This window comes from Canis lupus, chromosome 26, assembly GCF_003254725.2.
Source record: "Canis lupus dingo isolate Sandy chromosome 26, ASM325472v2, whole genome shotgun sequence".
NCBI lineage: Eukaryota > Metazoa > Chordata > Mammalia > Carnivora > Canidae > Canis > Canis lupus.
In genome coordinates this window covers 23,134,618-23,149,240 of record NC_064268.1, presented here as the reverse complement: position 1 = coordinate 23,149,240, position 14,623 = coordinate 23,134,618, and the positions used below count along the sequence as shown (strand labels likewise).

The following is a 14,623-nucleotide window of genomic DNA, read 5'->3' as shown; positions in this document are numbered from 1 at the left end:
CAGCTGCAGGATCGAAAGCTGTGTCCCTTGAAACAACACCTAGAGGTGAGGGAACAAACAAAACGACAGAAAAGCAAGCCCTGCCAAGTCTACCTGGATCGAAGGAGGCATTTGCACACATCATGTGCTGAAATGGCCACCCTGCCAATAACCCTTTTTGTTGGTAGACCTCACATGGCTCTGTCCTGCAGTGGACAAGACACAATACAAGTTCCTTCTCCCAGAGACGGAGCGCCAGAAACCAACAGCTCTCCTCTGTTTGGATGAGCACCACCCCCCGCCGCCGCCATGTCATCCACACAGACCCCACCTACATCTCTAATTTCTTTCTTTTTAAAAGATTTTATTTATTTACCCATGAGAGACACAGAGAGAGAGAAAGAGAGAGAGAGGCAGAGACACAGGCAGAGGGAGAAGCAGGCTCCATGCAGGGAGCCAGACGTGGGACTCGATCCCGGGTCTCCAGGATCACGCCCTGGGGTGAAGGCGGCACTAAACCGCTGAGCTACCCGGGCTGCCCCCACATCTCTAATTTCATCCACAGTTGCTTGTGCCTCTGACCCAAGAAGATGGAAAGACTCTGCGCGTGAGGCATCGGTAGTTCACACATTGTGCGTCACAGTTGGGGGTGGGTGGGGGGTGCTGCAGTGCCACGGCACAGGCGCCCAGCCTCATTCAGGGGCAACTCCCAGCCAAGCTTGCAATGGGAGGGAGCCAAGCAAGGAATGCAGCCCTCACTCCTCCGTCCTTAAGGCGCCAGTACAAAGCCGATGCCACCTCCTGTGTCTTCTGGATCACTGTATTAATTGGGCCACATGCAGAGCCTAATAAGGGGAACAAGCACAGGACAAGTGCTATTCTCTGTGATCCTAGGGTATTAACTGAGTTCAAAAAGCGAAGCCAGAAGTGACCACTGCACTATTTTCTTCCTTAAATAGAGCACATTTATTTATCTCTTGCTTCAATTTTCTCCCAAACATAAGATTTTTAAGACTGCTGCTTTTTCTAAATACTGAGCCAAAAAAAAAAAAAAAAAAAAAAAGGCACTGGGCCTCGAAAGAATAATGCAAAGACAAGCAATAAAATACTGTAAATTCTTCTCCAATTTTCCTCTTGCAGGTCAGTGAAAACCTTGGCCAATTGGTTCTCTAATTTCCACTGCATTACAATTTCCATTAGGTAGATTACTGTTTCTCCATTATTCTCCACTTGAAAAAAAGCCCAGGCAACCACCTTCTCTTCCCAGCACTGCACTTTCCAGAGACCTCCACCCAATAATGAGGGACCACCTGTTTGCAAGGTGGTTTAAATTCACAAAGGCTTTTAGGTACAATGTGTCCTTTGATCTAAGACAGAGAAGACATACCATTAGCTCCAATGGACAGGTGAGAAAATTGAGGTCTGGAAGGTAAGTCATTTACTAACATCACATACTAAGTTTCACATCTAGTTCCAAGGTCAGTGTCTGTACCACCGGGCCACAAAGCCCCTGGCCTGTGGTTGCCAGATGCCAGGGACATGTCTCTGCCATTCTATAGGCCATGCAGGTCCAAGGTGTATGCATGTTATTCTCTGCCACAGCCCTGAGGCCTCCACACTCATTGACGTTTTCAGATCTCTCGCTTGTAAGCTTTCCCCAGCTGAAAAGAGGCCTAAGACCCATGCTGGCTCAGGGGCATTTGTTTGTCCGATACAACCCATTCCACCACTGTGGCCCTGAAAGCGTCCCAAACAGCTCATCTATAGTCTGCCGTTTCAGAAAGCAAAGAGACGGAACACTGAAAGCATGCTGAATCAAACTGGGCATTTCATTCTAAATCTCAGGGCAGGGAGCCAGCCTTGCTGGAGCACCCACATCAGAGAGCTGCACACAGACTAATGATTACACCTCTGAGCCTGCAAGTCCTGAGGGCAGCTGACTGCAGCTACTGCTACTCCATCTAGGAGTTGGTCCAAAACCACAGTGGGTATTCTCAGCAGTGAGGCTCAGATTAGTTTTATGGATTTCAGTGAGTCGAAATGGTTTATGAGTAGAAAACAACGATGCAGACTGTCCAGTCTGCCGATAAGTGCTCTGGGCACCTCCCGCCACAGGCAATGTGCTGCCTGGGCTGACCTGTGGTGGGGAAGTGCAGCTGAAGTCTAATTAGCATTCCCGCAGCAGCACAAGATGCTGTCATGCATTCTATCACCATCTAATTAGAAGAGGACAAGGCTGGGCAAAGGAGACAAGCAGACAAAACGAAAGTGAGCCAGGTAGGTGGACGGACAGATGGGCTCAGGCTTTGCCTATCTCTTCCCAAACCTGCATTAATCACACCTCACTTACTTAAGTGGGGAAATAACTAGAGATGTTTCTTTTAGATATGCTACTGGAGTTTATTCCTCATTTCCAGAGCGGACACCCCACCGGCAGGGCATCAGCCAGTAAAGATCCAACAGAAATAAAATAAGAGAAGGTGGCCAAACGACATTTGTCAGCCCACGACTGCTCCTTACCTTCTCAGCTAATACCACAAAGCAGTGACAACAGTGGTTCAGACACACTCTTGCTCACCTGCTTTCTAGCCTTCTCCTCCCTGGCCTGGGCTTTCATCTGCTGAACTTCCAAAGAATCAGCCTTCCTTCTCCTCATGAAAAGGTCATGGTTCCCAATACAGAGCTGGAGAATCTGTGTTCACAGAAGCAGTAGAAATGTTAAACCCATAAATTTACTTCACTGCTTACCAGCTCACCAGTGCTACAGAATCTTGGTCTTAGGGCTCTTGAGGGCAGCAGGAAACCTGAAAAGTAAAACACAGACTGAAACACCATGGCCCTCCCTACTAATGGCCTCCAGTGCTCTCTGCTCTGGAAATAGGCAAAATGGAGGTGCCTCAAGTATGCCAGGGGGCATATATCACAAGTTAAGAGAGGAACAGATGACACTTGGGCATGTCTTCTGGATGCATATCATTCTCCTAAGATGTGGCTCTGCAAATTAGGGAGGATAGGAAAGCTCATGCAATAGGTTGGGCTGTGACAAAAAGTTATTCACGTGGAAAAAAAGAAGCAAGATCCCTCCCTTATATCATACTCAAAAATCAACTCCAGGAGGATTAAAGACTTAAATGCAAAGATTGAATCCTTTCAATTTTTAGAGGAGAATATAGAAAAATATCTTTATGATATAGGATATCAGATAAGACACAAGTAGTACAAATGATTAAGGAAAAGATATACACATTTGTCTATATTAAACTTAAACATTCTTTGTTAAGACATTAAAAAAGGAGGAAAAGTATGCCACAAGCTGGGAAATGATAGAACCAATAAAGAATACAAACAACCCAGAGATGTTTAATAATAATAACCCAGAGAATAATAGCCAAAGGACATAAAACAAGTATTCGACAAAAAAGACAAGCTTGGCCAAAAAATATACAGAAAGATGCTCAACTTCATTAATAAATATAAAGATACACATTAGTATGACATTGAGATACCATTTCATACACACAATAGTGACAAAAGATTTTAAAACCGGATAATATAAAGTGAGGAAAATATAAAGCAAAAAGAGTTGTACCCACTGCATTGGGTCTGTCAATTAATTCACCTTCTTTGGAAAACAACATGGTGTAATCTTGAATTTGGACATACACTACAGACCTGCGACTTGTACTCCTCAGCAGATATTCTCTAGAGAAACTATTGTCTGTGTACAGCAGGAGGCAGGTACAAGAATGCTCACAACAGCCTTATTAAAATGGCAGAGAAATAGAAAGCATTTAATTATTCATCAATAGGTAAATGGCACACACACACACACAAGAAGATTAATAGCAGTGAAAATAAAGGGCTCATATCTTGAAGCATCAACACAGATACATCCCAGAAAATAATGTTATATTTAAAAAAGTGACAGAACATAGACAGTTGACAGCACCTGGTAAACTTCAAAAGTTCACAAAACTTAGTAGTGTTTTCATTTTGCTATATATGAAGTCAAGGTCCAAGGAAAAGCAAGTGAATAATAGACACACAGCTCAGAATGGTGATCACTCTTTGGGAGGAGGGCGGGGGAAACCAACCAATAGGATGTTAACATGAGGGGTTTAACAGTATTAGAAATGTGCTGTTTCTTAATGCTAGGTAGTGGGTATGTAGCTGTTTATTTTTGCCTCTCTTTATACCTTATATACACATTATACTTATCCTTTTATATGTATAAGGTACCTCCATAAAAATAATTTTTAAAAACCCCACATCACAAAAAGTTTAGGTTTGACTTGTTAGGTTATGCTAAAGGGAAGAGTCTTTGAAGGTCTGTTGGCAAAGTGTATAGCAAGTGAGCTATCGTAAGAGGTCACTCCAATAATCTCTCAAAAAAAGGCAGTCGGGGGATGCCTGGGTGGCTCAGCGGTTGAGCATCTGCCTTTGGCCCAGGCCATGATCCTGGAGTCCCAGGATTGAGTCCCACATTGGGATCCCTGCGTGGAGCCTGCTTCTCCCTCTGCCTAAGTCTCTGTCTCTGTCTCTCTCTGTGTCTTATGAATAAATAAATAAAATCTTAAAAAAAAAAAAAAAAAAAAAGGCACTCGGTTTTTCAGAAAAACTACAGTCATCAGCAACAAAACCCAGGATCAACTTACCAGCTTATTAACACGAAGCTTTGAGGAATTGAATTTGAAGACATCAATTTTCTTATCCAATGGTTTAATAGTAAACTGAAAAAAGGAAGCAGAAAACAGTTTCAGTCTGACAGCTTAGAGTGTTAGCACCAACTGGGAAATTCCACAAAAGCAGCAACTACACTGGCAAAGATCCAGCAAAAGGCTATGCCTTGTCCTGGCTTCCTGGTGCCCAGGCACTAAACTATGGTGAATTATAAGTAGCTGAGGGCGCCAAGTCTCTGGCTGTGGAAGTTCAGGATGCTGGAAGGTATGTTGTCAGCACCATCTTAGGCTTGGAAACCTGAAATGCCAGCCCTCGACGGGCCACACCATAAGACCAATACTGGGAAGCCGGCTGTAGAGCCATGTGCTCAGTTCTGCCTTCAGGAAGCTCACTACCTAGCTGGAACTAAACTAGTGACAGTCAGTTACTGGAGAAATTATATCATCTATTGTGCCTCATTGGGTGGCACAAATCACAAATGTCATGGGGGTTCAGAGTAGATCCACCCTAAGTAGGAGGGGAACTTCAGCAGGTCATAGACAAAGAGTATGACAGGGAAGCTAAAAGGCTGGACATAAGGCCATTCAAGACAGGACATGCAAAAGAATGAGGCAGAGATCAGGAAATGAGCATTGTGTGTGTGTGTGTGTGTGTGTGTGTGTGTGTGTGTGTCTGACATTATTAGCTCTCTGATGACTAAGATGATACCATGAGCTCAGACTGGGAGGAAAGCAGGGGTGGGCTGCAGGTGGACAGTCAGAGGAAGTGGGGTTTGATGTGGCACCATACAGATCATCACTATGGGTTTCTGAATGTGGGGATTATCAGCTGAAAGCTGTTTATAAAAGGAATAAAGTGTGAAGAACAGACCATGGAAGAAGAGGGTAACAGTTCCTGAAATCAAAGGGGAGAGAAAGCTGAGTGATAAGGACGGGCTTGGTAGCAAGAAAGGAGATGCCAGGCCAGACCACTAGGCAGGGAAGCATATAAAGAACAAATGGTATCACTGTTCACAACTGTTCCTGATCAGACCAGACAGATCTGCAATTTCAGATGCACTTAAAAAATGGGTATCTATTCCCCAGTAAGTCTTGCTAAGCAGACAAATGCGTTTGGGAAGATAAACTCTAGGGTATTTCTTCCTCATGTTATTTTGTCTAAGGAGCGGTTAGCACACTGAGGAAAATGATCGTTGGGTTAGCTTTTGGTCAAACTAACTTAGAAGCACTATTGTTCTTGTGGAGGCTGCTATTTGAGAATTTTGTGAGCTTATTTTTGGCTTTGAAGTCAAACCCAGGAACTGTCAGTGGGAAACCACAAGTAGTGGGGAAACCACAGGCTCTGCACTGTGCTGGGATGCGCACAGAGAATCAATGGATCACTTAAAATAAACCAACATTTCTGTTTTGACAGCACGGCTGTCATGCATAACTACTAAGACTACTTCCTATTATGTCAAGTCAGCTTGAGGTCCTCTTACTGCATGAGTTATTGACATGATGGAATGTGATGGCACCCTGCCCCTGGAGAGGGTATATTAAGAGTTTATTGTACCAGGCCATACTAGGGGAGACTTTAATCCTTGGGTTCTGTGAAAAACGAGTGTTTTGGGAGCCTTTAGCACACAAATGTGTGGATATGCAGTAAACAGACTTTATGAAATTAGAGATGAAAAACTACCATGCCATAGCATACCTACTGCTTTAAGTCATGTGGAGCTTTTAATTTAAGTCTTTAAAAAAGAAATACCTAAGTGCTCTTCTTCTGGGCTACTTACAGAAAATTTGAAAGCCAGAATGTTTTGAATTAAGAAGCTCAATCTGTCTCATCGAGCATGGCCGAGTAGATCTCAACCATGTTATTGGAAACCAGAAGCCTGGTGTTCCTTTTCTTGAGTTGCTATTAGGGATGGGAAAACAGGAAATCTGCTCAGGGTGGGGGCTCTGCAGGAAACAACATGAGCCATCACTGTTCCTCACTCCACACTCAGCTTCCCAACTGTGCAGGCACCAGCAACTGAGCACTGTCTGGGCCAGCGCCTTCTGCCCAATGTCCTGTGCTCTCAGGACTCACCCTCAACACCCCCTACCAGAAAAACACCTCCCCACCCTTGCCAGGGCTATGGCTTCAGGAAACATAGAGCTCAGCCCCTGCTATTCCCAATCACAGCTTACCTGATCCCTCTGCATCTCTGCTTCCTTATGTGACACAGATACCTCAAACCTGACCCCTACTCTTGTATGTTCTCAGGAGGAGGGAATCAGAATTGAGGCGAGAGTGCTCATAAGTGGAAAAGTGAAAAAGCACTGGATCATCCTCAGGTCTGTCTTACAGCAGCCAGGCCCTCGCTTGACTATAACTTCCCTGAGGGCTGAGACTGGATTTTCTAGATCTTTGTTTCTCCTATGAAACCTAACACAAAGCAGATCCTTGATAATTCCTTTGAAACTAACAAAGAACGAACTAGTGAACAAACAAACATAAGATTACAGTGTTTGGGAAAGGTCACCATCCTATATAGAAATATCTGACTTCTAACTTAAAGTGTTCAGCTAAGTTATCCAAATTTAATTATTCTCAAATTCTCACAAGCAGTTAGTTCTGATATTCTTACTTAATTATCACTGAGACAGACAGACACACACACACACACACACACACACACACACATATGGGGAGCTAAATAGATATCCCCACCACATGTATCTTCAAGCACTGGACACAGAGAGAGAGGGCTTAATGCCTACTATACTTAAAAATACAAAGAGAATTTCTCTCTAGAAATAGAAAGCCTAGTATAATAAGAAGAGGTTACTTTCTGGATTGTTTACTATTCTTTGGAGGTAAGTCTTGACAAGTTGAGCTCCCCAGCCTCTTGTTAGTCAGCAGGGGGGTTTAGGGATGCCATTTGAAAATAGGATGCCAATAGTATTCTGTTAACAGAAAACAAAAACCAAAAACCCAAAGCCTGAGGATTAAAGGATTTTACTGGTAACAAGGAGAAGTCTGGCTCGGGACCACTATAGCAAGGAGGAGAGAGGGGGAAAGTCCATAAGCTGCGTGACTGGCCCATCTGCATGCGAAGCATGTCCTACCTCCTTGTCGCTGTATGAGATATTACGGATTTCATTCCATGGGAAGGAGATCTTGGGGGTCAGCCTGTTCTCAGGGTCATAGATGTGAAGCCCCAGAGCATCCACTCCAAGCAGCAACTCGGTGCCCTTTTTATTCTGTAGAGTAAACAAAGATCAGTCACTATCAGCACCGGTGGAAGTTTGAAATTTTATTCAACTTCCTAAAGAAACTGGCATACACGGTTATATCTGACGAGTTCCAACAGGCCTCAACAGAAGTCACAGCTATTGTGTAACCCAGGGGGCCCCCAGCTTCCTAAATTGGGGCAGGCAGAGGCAAAATACAGTTCTCAGGGCTCATGTCCCAGAGACGGGTCACTGGGGCCTTCTGTTACTGGCTCGATGGCTAATATAGCAGCAATCTAAGCATTGTTACCTTCAATTAAATACTGTAGTCATCCCCTGCCCCCCTTCATCTGTGGTTTTGCTTTCTACAGTTTCAGTTACCAAGGTCTGGAAGCAGATGATCCTCCTTCTGAACTACCATTAGGTCAGTAGTAGCCTAATGCTACATCACAACACCTATGTGATTCACTTTACTTCGTCTCTTCATGTAGACATTTTATCATCTCACATCATCATAAAAAGAGTGAGTACAGTACAATAAGATGTTTTGAGAGAGAAAGAACATGTTCACATAGCTTTTATTATACTATACTGTTATAACCGTTCTTTTTTTGTTATTATTGTTATTACTCTCTTACATTGTGCCTAATTTATATATTAAACTTAACACAAGTATACATATTTTAAAAAAAACATATTATAGTATACATAGGGTCTGGTATTATCCACGGTAGCAGGCATTCATGGGGGGGTCTTGGAAAGGTACCTCTGTGGATGAGGGGGAACTATTATAATCAGGTTATCATAGATGTAGAATAAAAATCTGTAGGATTAAAAAAACAAAAAAAAAAAAACCCGTAGGATTAAACATCTCTTACATTAAAAGAAAACGTAGCTGTACTACCAGAAGGAAAATTCTTTTTTTTTTTTTTTTTAAGTAGACAATATGCCCAGAGTAGAGCCCAACGCAGGGCTTGAACTCATGACCCTGAGATTAAGACCTGAGCTGAGATCAAGAGTCTGACACTTAACTGAACCACCCAGGTGGCCCACTAGAAAGAAAACTCTAAGTGCTGGGATCAAAGGGTTTTCTTTTTTTTAAAAAAAACAGAATCCTATTTATTTACTCATGAGAGACACAGAGAGAATGAGGCAGAGACACGGGCAGAGGGAGAAGCAGGCTCCCTGCAAGGAGCCTGATGTGGGACTCGATCCCGGGGCCCAGGATCATATCCAGAGCTAAAGGCAGATGCCCAACCTCTGAGCCACCCAGGTGTCCCCAAATGGTTTTATTTTATTTTTTTTTAATTTTTATGTATTTATGATAGTCACAGAGAGAGAGAGAGAGAGAGAGAGAGAGAGAGAGAGAGAGGCAGAGACATAGGCAGAGGGAGAAGCAGGCTCCATGCAGGGAGTCTGATGTGGGATTCGATCCCGGGTCTCCAGGATCGCGCCCTGGGCCAAAGGCAGGCGCCAAACCGCTGCGCCACCCAGGGATCCCCCAAATGGTTTTATTTTATGTTAAAATGTATTCTTAAGTGTAATAAAGCAAATATAGTAAAATGTTAATTATAGAACCTAGACAGTGGGTATATATGGATATTCACTGTAAAATTCTTTCAACTTTCTTATATGTTCAAAATTGTTTATAATAGAATATTGGAAAAAATTTACCAGAATGAATTGTATATAAATACCTCAGGGTGCCTGGGTGGCTCAGTCGGTTAAGTATCTGAATCTTAGTTTTGGCTCAGGTCATGATCTCAGGATCCTGGGATCAAGCCACAGGTCGAGTTCTGTGCTCAGTGGGGAATCTGCTTAAGATTCTCTCCCTCTAAAAAAAAAAAAAAAAAAAAGATTCTCTCCCTCTTCCCCCCTCCCACCCTTCCTCAAATAACTAAATCTTTTAAAAAAGAAATTATACCTCAATAAAGTTGTTTGAAATGTTAACTGATTGTACATATGTTGGTTGGCAGTCAGAGTAGACACAGAGCAAGTGTCCTGGACCCCCAGATCACTGACCCAGCTATGCACCTGGAAGCTACATCCTCAGGCTGAAGGCCCATACACCTGCACTGTGTGGTGTGGCCTTTGTGTGGTAATAGAAGGAAGCTCCCTGTACAAGGACTTAAAGCATCTGACCTGTTGCTGACAACTAGGAAACTGAACCAGACTCAAGGGCAGGAAAATAGGTCTGCAAACCGAGAAGGTGCTCAGACTGTGATAAGAAGGACCAATCTAACAATAGGTGTCAGGTGGACAAGTGAGTGCTCCAAGATAAATCTTTTTACTCCTTCAAAAGCCCCCAGGTCCGGTGCTATTACCAAACCTTGAGAGAGATTCCTCTGTTTGCCTGAAAAGCTCTTAAAATTACCGCACTAACACAAGTGAGTCTTTGCTTTTTGTTTTGTTTTTTTAAAGATTTTATTTATTCATGAGAGACAGAGAGAGAGAGAGGCAGAGACACAGGCAAAGGGAGAAGCAGGCTCCATGCAGGGAGCCCGACGTGGGACTCAATCCCGGGTCTCCAGGAACATGCCCTGGGCTGAAGGCAGGCGCTAAACCACTGAGCCACCCAGGCGTCCCACAAGTGAGTCTTTGTACTTTTAAGTGCTGCGGTACAGTTTGGAAAATGACATAATTCATTATGTTTGTGACTAGTTTAAATTAAAAAAAATAAAAAAGGATTCTACCCTCTGCTTCCTATCATGACTCCCAACACTTCGAGAGAATAAACAAAGAGAGGCAGGATTCAAGCAGTCTCTGTTAAATTGTTTTAAGCACATAATTTTCTTAGTTGATGGTGAAATCAGGGGAACTTGAACACAAAAGACACTAAAATATCCATTAGCCGTGTCTACTGTGTAATACAAAACACATACACACACACAATTGTGTATTTTAATCTGCTATAGAAATATTTCCTAGTAAGAAACTTTTTTAAAGGACTGTAAAACACTACTTTTCTAGTATCTAGATGGTGGGCATATGGGCCAAGAGGAATTAAGTGGCCAAAACCACAGAAATGTGTTAAATTAGTCTCACCTTAAACAAACCAATCAGCAGATAAAAATTAATAAAACTTAAGAAAGTAACCTTTTGCGTTAATATAGAAAGTCTTTTAGGCACTTGTTTACTATATGAAATAACAGAACTTGCCAGTATAATTTTATACAAAGCAATCCATTAAAAAATTTGTATTTAAAAAACAAATCAGGTAGAAAGCTATCCTACATTATTTAAAATGTATTATAATTTACTTAAATTGCATACAAAATTTATAGGAACCCAAAAAAGGAAAGCAAACCATAATTATGGTATGAAAGGTGAGCCACTGAAGCGCTGGATGGCTCAGTCAGTTAAGTGTCTGACTTCTGATTTTAGCTCAGGTCATGATCTCAGGGTCCTGGGATTGAGTCCCCAGCGTCCCTGTGCTGGGTGTGGAGTCTGCCTAAGATTCTCTCTCCCTCTCCTTCTGCCCCTCCCACCACCCCCCTCTCTCAAAAGGAAGTAAGGAAGGAAGGCAGGCAGGCAGGCAGGCAGACTGCTGTGGGTGATTGTTTAACATCTACTTATCTGCAATTTGGAACCAGCAATAGAGTACCTGAGCCAACTGCATGAATTCCTCTGGAAGGAGCTCCCATGTGCTGCATCTAGCAGCAGAACCTCTGGAGAAAGAGGCTCAAGAGGCTCACAGAGCCAGGACTGAAAACAGAAGCCTCTGGTGCAGAAGCAGTGAGTTCCCAGAGGACAGTGGGACTATTAATGGTCTAAATAGAAAACCAATTAGCCTGCTAGTGAGAACGAGAGTCCTACCCAAACAAATCAGTAAGCTATAAAAGCAGCTTTACTCTTCCTTGTGGCCTGGGGGAAGAAAGTATTTACAGGTGCTCTCTGTGGGCCAGATCCCAAAGAGCCAGAAATAATCAAACCTTACACTCAGAGCATTCAAACAGGTTTCTGCTGAGCATAGGACCAGGCCCAAGTCCCCTTGGGGGCTCAACTGACAATTAATTACCTAGGATCTAACTGAAGTCCAAAAATAGAAAATGAGACTATAAGACCCTCTCCCCTTCCTCTTCTCTTCTCCATTGAACCATTAAAGAGTCTGCCACCCTGGAAGAAGGAAGTAACCCATTTTAGCAGTCTGCATCTGATTCAGTCTCTGTTTATACACAGGGAACTCAAAGAGGCTTCAACACACCCGGATTGCAAAGTAGTTCACACCGTACATCTCCAGGTCCTGAGCTATCTTCAAATATTCCATTTCAGCTTCATCCCTGTGAGGAGAATGAAAGACGCTGTCACTGGAGCTAAGTGAGAAAACAGAGGGCGGGCCAACCTGTGTGCCAGCCAGAGCAGATACCAACAGAGCTCTTCCCAGCCCTAAGTCTATGAAACACACCGAGGTCAAGCAGAATTTCCCATCCCCATAAAAGCCAGAGAACAGATTCATTACAGTGTCTCTTGGCTTCAATTTCATGCTTTGTCCTTGGTAAATAATGATACTCGGCTCAAGGAATTCAAGAAAGCACGTGGTATATTATCTTCACCTCTCAAATGGATTTGGATATGCAGAATTAAGTTGTGGCTTTATTTGATTGTGAACTTTCTTCACCTAGGTTTTGGTATTCAAACAATTCTCTCTGAGAGCTACCTTCCTGACTTTTATTTCTTTGGGTGCTGTTGGAGGTTAGGCCAAGAGCTATCTGGGCTGTAAAATCCAAGCCAGGTCACCTATTTCTAAGCTATGAGTCAAATTTAAAGTAAGCTCTTAAAGCAGCAATGACTTGCAGAAAACTTCCAAATAGGTACAATATTGAAATATTTTAACTTGATCTCGCTATGACCTTGCCTCTTGTCTTTCTCCAATCTCAAAATGTTCTCAAATGAATTTTAAAAATTCAGCCTAAGAGAACATACAGTGTTAGCAAGCATGTGGAGCAACTAGAAATCACACACACTGCTGATGTAAATTGCTATAATAACTCTTGAAAAATTGTTTGATGTTATTTTATTTTATTTTTTGATGATGCTATTTTAATAGCAAAAACCGAAAGACAGCCCAACACCCTCAATGTCCATCAGTAGTACAATGGATAACTCACGCTTTATTAATATAGTGGAATTCTGCACAGCAATGAAAATGAAAATTTTACTGCTGTTACATACCACAAACCCAAATCTCACAATATGATGCTGAGTAAAAGAAGTGAGACACAAAAAATAAAGGCTGTCCCACTGCATTTATAAAAAACTTAAAACAGGCACCACTACTCAATGGAATTAGGGATCAGAAGAGTAGTTAGCTTTGAGCAGGAAGGATGGTGAGTTAAGGCAGGGGGGTCATGTGCTATCGTCACCTGGTATTACACGGTATTTTCACTTTGTGATAATTCATTGAGTGGTACATTTATGACTTGTCCACTTTTCAGTACACAGATTTTTTATTTTTTTATTTTATTTTATTATTATTATGTTTTTAATTTATTTATGATAGTCACAGAGAGAGAGAGAGAGAGAGGCAGAGACACAGGCAGAGGGAGAAGCAGGCTCCATGCACCGGGAGCCCGATGTGGGATTCGATCCCGGGTCTCCAGGATCGCGCCCTGGGCCAAAGGCAGGCACCAAACCGCTGCGCCACCCAGGGATCCCAGTACACAAATTTTTTAAAACAAAAGCACATTATAGGAAGTTGATTTGGCGAAGAGGATGGTATTTTAAAGGCTAATGAAAAGATTATCAGTTCCTACAGTGATCAGGGAAATGCTAATGAATACTTAAGATTCAATAAGTCACCTTTTAGATTACAAAAATTAGATTGATAAAAATGAATATTGGGGAGAGAAATGCGGGGGGAAGACATGCACATACATTGTTCGTAGGTAGGTAAATAAATAAATCTTTCTGGAAGGCGATTTAGTGGCACCTGTCAACACAAAATGCTCACATCCTTTGACTCAGCAACTCTTGCAAAGAATGTATCCTCAGAACTACTCATTTAATTATATAACAATATTAGACTGTACACTGCAGGAAGCAAAAATCTATAGCTTCTCCAAATGTCATCAGTAGAAGAATGGACAAAAAAGCTATGGGATATCCATACACTCTAATCCTTAACATGAAACTGAATCACCAATGAATGTAATGGGTCTGTACATCTGGACAGACTGTGCATGCATTAGAAGAAGGACACAAAACTGAAGGCCAGCTACTCCCAGCTCTCCCTTTTCCTTCTATATACCTTGGTACTGCATTTTGTTCAACAAGCATGTCCTAATTTTGTATTCCAAAAACAAAACAAAACAACAAGAACAACAAAAAACCCATATGGAAATGTAAACCCATAATGAAGCAGCCTCACCTGGCTCGGCCTCGGTGCTCTGCGTACCAGGCTGTAATTCTCTCCTCCCACATTTCTGGAGTCATTTGATACAGATTTATTACCTACCAAAAAATAGAGTGAAACAAAAAACCCACACACAAAGAAAATTTGGGTATTGTTTGCCATTTTTATAATTATGCATCATTTTTACAGAACAGCAAAGCTATTTTTAAAAAGCCACATATAGGGAGCCAGTAACATTGCAGAGGTGGGTGTGTAAACAAGCGCCATTCAATCTGAGTCACAACTTAGAAGGGTGCACCGTTACTCAGGCCTAAGTGCACCCCTTGCCCAGCTGCAGCCCCTCTTTCTCGGGCTGTGCATCCCAGAGGGAGAAGCTCGGACAAGCTCTGTCAGAAGTGCTCACTAATCTTGG

The 14,623-nt window shown here is 42.5% G+C and overlaps 1 protein-coding gene across 11 annotated transcripts in view; it reads right to left on the bottom strand.

Annotated features, from left to right (window-relative positions):
* The window catches only part of NF2 (NF2, moesin-ezrin-radixin like (MERLIN) tumor suppressor), a 79,229-nt gene that overhangs the window by 23,370 nt on the left and 41,236 nt on the right, over positions 1–14,623 (bottom strand). For 6 of the 11 annotated variants that reach the window (XM_025474481.3, XM_025474490.2, XM_025474482.3 and 3 more), the window contains 5 exons: positions 14,227–14,309; positions 12,064–12,139; positions 7,755–7,889; positions 4,635–4,709; positions 2,558–2,671 (listed from right to left, as the gene is read on the bottom strand). In XM_025474481.3, coding sequence (XP_025330266.1) covers positions 2,558–2,671; positions 4,635–4,709; positions 7,755–7,889; positions 12,064–12,139; positions 14,227–14,309 — 483 coding nt within the window. Of the gene's footprint in view, positions 1–2,557; positions 2,672–2,731; positions 2,784–4,634; positions 4,710–7,754; positions 7,890–9,556; positions 9,694–12,063; positions 12,140–14,226; positions 14,310–14,623 lie in introns of those variants that run through there. The other 5 variants (XR_003146721.3, XR_003146724.3, XM_049101526.1 and 2 more) reach the window with 4 other exon arrangements.